Genomic DNA, 6,339 nt, shown 5'->3' with positions numbered 1-6,339 from the left:
TACTTGATTGTTACAATATCCTACCCCCTAAACCAATTCTAATGGCTTAGTTTAAATTTCTCTTTATACTTTAAATTATACTCCCTAACTATTGTAATATATTTTTGAACTTTAACTCTTTAATTGTTGATTAGATTCCAATTATAATTATAATATATTATATTTAGATTAATTTAATTTTTTTAAAATTCTTTTTTCAATTAACCTCTATCATCATAATTTACCTTAATTAATACAATATATATAAAATTATATCTGAAAAATATAAATGAAACAATAAAATGCATGAATTTAAATATCGACATAAATTCAACAAAATTCAAATAAAAATTAAAAATTTAATAATTAAATTACTGCTTATGACGGTAAAGAATTGATAATTAAATTACCTTAAAAATTTATTTCTTTTATATTAAAATTTGAGTTTCCAACAAAAGTGACTTTAATAAGGCGGTAAAGAATAATACTTGCGAAACCCAGACCAAATAAGAAAAAACTAGGTGAAAGAATGAAAATAAGATCCCAATACATTTATTTGCTGGTCACTGAGAGACTCACATAATAGAATGGGCGCATCTAGGATATATGAATAGCATTTTTCTCTAGCTAAATTTTAATTATTTTATTATTATTATATATAAATTATAAAATGATATTTATTTTAAAACAGTAAATAATTAACGTTAATAATTAATCATTCTCTAAAAAATATTTACACCAATTAGTTTATCTTATTATTCTCAGTACTCCATCACAAAAAATCCTGCATCAGCTACGTTATAAAAAAAAAGTACAAACTGAAATAAAAGATACAAACCAAATTCTTTATTATTATTATAAAAAATTCAACGGGAACAAACAAAAGAATTTTTTTTTTTTTCATTCTTTCGTTGTCACCTATATTCCCTAATATATCACCTACATACCTCGACAATAGTGTCTATGCTCTAAATATCTTCAGAGTTTATTTAATACAAAATGTAATTTGCCATCCATTCTGAAAGACCATATTTGCAGTTGATCGCCTTTTTGCAAACTGTTATGTGACAACACTCTTCCAGTATTTGGTGAGACAGTAGATGCTGGTGCTTGTCATGTTCCACTTCTTCAACGACAATATCAACTCAGTAAGAGATGGATCCAACACCTTCACTTCAACTCCGACAAGTTTTCTTTTTGCGCAATCTCTCTTATCCAATGTTGCTTTCTCAGCCTCAGTCACAAAATCACAACAAATTTATTTCATCGGCATTGATAAACGGTCATGATTCGGGGTCAAATCTGTCTGGAAGAGTTTCTTCCTCATCACAAATCGAATGTCGCTGCCGTTCAACTCTCTGATATGGTTCTTGAATTCATCAGGCAGAATCGGTGGTGGCAGCGGTAATGATGCTGATAGCAGTGGCGATGGTGGTAACGGTGGCAGTGACGGTGTTGGTGGTGACTGCGGTGATGAAGATGAAGATAGTGGTGCTGAATTCTTTGTAGCCTGTTAGACTCTGTCAACTTTGGATGCAGTATTTGCTTTTCGCAAGTAGGACCAGGAACTTGCTACAGAAGATAGAGCATGTGGGGTCAACCTTACCACAGCATATGTGAATAAATTTATGGTGTCGTCCTGACAAAAGAATCAACAGTCAAGGTTAATAAGTAACTTAATGAATGACCAAGCAACTTTCTCATTAAAATTTGGTCATAAAAAATAAAAATAAAAACATAATTGTACACGAAAGTTAAACCATACAGGAGATAGTGTCGTAGACACCAGCAGGTCTTGAAATAAAATCAAAGACTAGCAGGCAATATTTCCAGCAGAAGATTCGAGCCCCCAGACAAGCGACTGCCAAAAGAAGAAGAAATCAACAAAAATGGAATTCCACTAACAAGCTAAACTTCTTTCTTTTACATCAAAATAGCTGTAAGATAGTTATAGCTTATGTGGACACTGGATCCAAAGTGTGGGATGAAAATGCATAAACATTTAAAGATTGGAGAACGTAAAAAGTATAAAATCACTTACATAATAGATACATTACATGCAAATAAGCAAGTAAATTTCATCTTAAATCTTAATCAACTAATCATTGATGAGCAATAACAGCTTTCCTACAACAGCTAAATCAAACTTGGGCTATGAGGTGACTCATTAGATAAATTCACCTTGTTTCATTGAAATTAATATATTTGCATGATAAAGTCAACCAAAGAATGCCTGAAACTGTAGGTTTCTTCCTTGTTAATATGAATCAGACCTACACTCAAAAGTCTGTTCAACATCAAATAAAAAAAAATCATAGCAGCATAAATCAAAAGACTCTATGAGCAACCAAGAAAATAGGATGAGAACGGGTGGAGCAGAGAGACAGAGATAGAGATATTACAAATTCTGCAATTTAAGCACACAAATGAATCAATTCAATCAATTAATGTGGAATTGACAATACAATAGAAACATATATATATATATATATATATAGAGAGAGAGAGAGAGAGAACCTTGTAAAAGTAATGAGTCCTTCACTGAGGCCAATAACAGAAAGTTTCTTAGAGAAAGGCAAACCCGCAGGGAAGAAGAACAAGATCTTATTGAGCTCTTGACCTTCGTGTTGCCCTCTCCTCAAATCAAATATGCATAATACTATCTGATATAAAATCAGAAAAGATACAAAAATCTAAATCAAATAATTAAACCGTGTTAGTTAGTCATATATTTGGAAAGTTATTTATGAGAATTATCTTAACTAATATTAAATCATTAAATATATGAAAATCTATCTCCAAATATTCTACTTCTCATGAAAGCTTATCTCCAATGGTTTATCCAAGATTCAACTTCTGAGAATGGCATATCTCCAAATTCAAAATTAAAATTGAGATATGCATGTTTGACTTTGTAACTAATCGTTCACTACAAATTCAACACAAACCCCGTAAATATTGATAGATAAAAACTTATACCTTCTGGCCGTTCCGCTCCAAACCCCTGCACCAGAAACCCTGCTTCCCTTTCTCAACTATCGTGCTGCTCTGTTTGCTTTGCCATCATGGAATTTGATGGGAAAAATTTCAGGTTGGAATTTGCCATCAATACCGCAGTCACCACTGCTACCAGCATCATCGCCGCTGCCGCTGCCTCCACCGGTTCTGCCTGATGAATTCAAGAACCATATCAGAGAGTTGAACGGCAGCGACATTCAATTTGTGATGAGCAAGAAACTCTTCCAGACAGATTTGACCCCGAATCACGACCGTTTATCAATGCCGATGAAAGAAATTCGTTGTGATTTCCTCACTGAGGCTGAGAAGGCAACATTGAATGAGAGAGATTGCTCAAAAGGAAAACTTGTCGGAGTTGAAATGAAGGTGTTGGATCCATCTCTTAATGAGTTGACATTGTCGTTGAAGAAGTGGAACATGACAAGCACAAGCATCTACTGTCTCACCAAAAACTGGAAGAGTGTTGTCACCCATAACAGTTTGCAAAAAGGCGATCAACTGCAAATACGGTCTTTCAGAATGGATGGCAAATTACATTTTGTATTAAATAAACTCTGAATATATTGACAGACAAGGTCAGCCATACTAGAATAAAACTAAACTATCCATCAGTTGGTTAACTAGTTACTAGATCAAAACTGAGAGGCTATTTTCTAAATAATCCAAAAATTTTACCACATTAACATAGAAATGAGGCCGTTCTGCGATAAGAATAAAGTATTCAATACCTTATTTACAATTATACGATCTGCATAAGCAATTTGTTCCACTGCCTCATTGACCACGCCTTTTGGCTTAACTTCGTCAAGATGAAAATCAGAATGTTTTGCATCAACCAAGTGACAACACCATCCAACTTGACTTCATTAAAAATCTTATCCTCAGCATAAAAATGTCTGGATTATTGGTGCTGGATTCGCCAAACCTGTAGAAATACGAACAATGAAACAAGTCGCATTAAGTACAATCGTAATAAGGATCTCCATAAATCAAGAAAATGAACAAGAAAATGAGAAGATAGGATACCTTGCCAGAACCGAGAAAGCCGGTGATGATGGTAGCCGGAATGCGATTATCGGGCGGAATCGCGGGGGAAACATCGGAGCCCTCAGTATGAGGCGGCGCTGTGGTGGTTGCGGTGACGGTGAATCGGCGAGCTCCTCTGGTAGGGTTTAGAGCGAATGTTCTAGAAAAGGAATAAGAAGATAGCGATTGGGAATGAGTTTTTGTTTTGCATAGAAGAGGGACAAAGGTGGTTTGGATTGGAGTGAAGGGTTTGGGATTGCGATAAGCAAAGCCAAAGAAGGTGGATACCAACTCGGCTTTGAAAGTGAAAGAAGCCATACTCATGGAGATGGCTAATGGTGATAGCCACTCGCCAGGGTTCTGTGTTGAAAGAGAGTCACAGGGTTTAGATTTCTAGGTTTCAACATCGGGTTCTTCGTTGGGTATTTATTGGGCCTGTCAAACGGGTCGTGGGCTTAAACAACACGTTTGTGAAATTAAAATAAAATAAAATAGGAGTTCTAATTATTTATATTATTGAATGACTCGTGTTGTTGAGATATATGCACTTTATAATTAGTTAAAGAAACAAATTATAAAAAAATATATACAAATGATCAGATATAAGTATTATCACTTCACAAGAATGCCACTCTAAACGATCTGTTCCAGATGAAAGATTCTCACTTAAAAGGTTGTCTTCAAAAAGTGTGAAACTCCTTTTAAAAAATTCTGTAATTTTGTTTGTTAGTAGTATACTTTTTTACGATGACATCAAATTTCAGCTTCAAAGACTGAAGTAATTTACGGAACAATAGATTAAAAGAAGGTGATATATTGATTCCTTACAAATTCATTTTTATGAAAAGAGCTATTGGTAAATGCCTTATAATTATTAAACATGTTAGTAAGGATATTTAGTAGAATAATTATATATGGTTACCTAATACTTAAATTTTCTTTTTTCTTTATTTATTTATTTTACAATATATTATACGTGGTTATTATATTTTTATCCTTACAAAAACTATATATGTTTTAGCCTTGCATAACAATTTTTTTACATATAGTTAAGTATTTTTATGTATAAAATATGAGTTTTCACATATTAATTGGGTCATGCAGTTAAATCGGTGAATCACTGATGAAATTAATGACCCAACGACCCAATATCCGGGTCTGATAACATTGCTTAAAGGTTTCCAATTGGGCACAAGTTTAACAATCATGTCGTGTTTAGCTCAGCATTGAGAGCTATATCCTCATTTTGTAAGTTCTAGATGTTCTACCTCAGATCCTAACACATTTCCAGCATACACATGTATATGTAGGGGTGTAAATAGGTTAGGCAAGACTTTGGCTTAAACAGGCTAAGTCTATGTAAAAAAATATTGGACATGGCCTGGCCTATTAGCCTGTGTAGACTCCAAATTACAAGTCTGACCTGGTCTATATTCAAAAAATAAAAGCCTTAGCCTAGGCCTGTTAGCCTCTCTAAACCTATTAAACATTCAACAATTAAATGAATAAATAAAATAATATTATTTTATTATTCAAAATTATTAAATAATAACTTTATTTATTATATTTTAAATAAATATTATGATATAAGCCGTCCTGTAGACTTATAGGCTCGACATGTACAAAAAAAAGCCTATGGCCTATTTTCTAAATAGGATTTTTTAAAAACCTAGACCTATTTTATTTTACTACTTATAATAAGTCAAGTCTGACCTAATATAGGTTAGACCATAGGTCCCTGTAGGCCGACCTAACTCATTTACACCCCTAAATATATGTCAACAAGTTCCTGATATTTTTAATTTAATTAAAATATATCCTCATTTTAATTTATTAACAAAAATTTTGCATTTTAGAGTACATCTCAAACTTTTCACACTTGTATATTTGTATGTGATATATTAACCAAACTGGTGAGAAAAATATATATTTGTGAAAAAAAGTTATTTATTTTATTTCGTATAAATTTTACACGTGACTGTTATGTGAGCTGGGTAATCCACCTAATGTCTCTTTAAAATTATTTTTCATACCCTATTTGAAGAATTGTTACGTATCACTCTTTTTTTTTCTGAAAAATTATTAATTTATTTATTGGATTAAACAGATCGGTCTACCCCAAATCATACTTCCAAAAGAAAAGATAAGGAAGTCACTTCTTCTTTACAAAAGGATGAACGTGGTGCGGACCGATTGCGGCACCGATGCATACATTTATTACACATGTAATGAAAATTTTAAAATGTTATTGACATGGTGCGGACCACAGTACCACTACTTGGCATATTTTTTCCGTCGATGATGGCGAGCTTTTAA

General features: G+C 33.0%; 1 protein-coding gene across 1 annotated transcript; it reads left to right on the top strand.

Moving 5' to 3' along the window:
• The first annotated feature begins 3,054 nt into the window (after window positions 1-3,054).
• On the top strand, window positions 3,055-3,555 carry LOC133314746 (putative B3 domain-containing protein At2g27410). Its single transcript, XM_061516268.1, has one exon. The coding sequence runs from the start codon at window positions 3,055-3,057 to the stop codon at window positions 3,553-3,555; it is 501 nt and encodes a 166-aa protein (XP_061372252.1).
• The last annotated feature ends 2,784 nt before the right edge of the window (window positions 3,556-6,339 follow it).

Source organism: Gastrolobium bilobum, unplaced genomic scaffold, assembly GCF_033153095.1.
Source record: "Gastrolobium bilobum isolate Gb01-03AN ecotype WA unplaced genomic scaffold, APGP_CSIRO_Gbil_v1 utg14977, whole genome shotgun sequence".
Lineage (NCBI taxonomy): Eukaryota > Viridiplantae > Streptophyta > Magnoliopsida > Fabales > Fabaceae > Gastrolobium > Gastrolobium bilobum.
Note: the sequence above shows the minus strand (reverse complement) of the source record. Positions and strands in the feature narration are given on the sequence as shown.

What these genes read in the sequence shown, in the direction of transcription:
- LOC133314746 (XM_061516268.1), top strand. Translation starts at nt 3,055, where the DNA reads ATGGGAAAAATTTCAGGTTGGAATTTGCCATCAATACCGCAGTCACCA.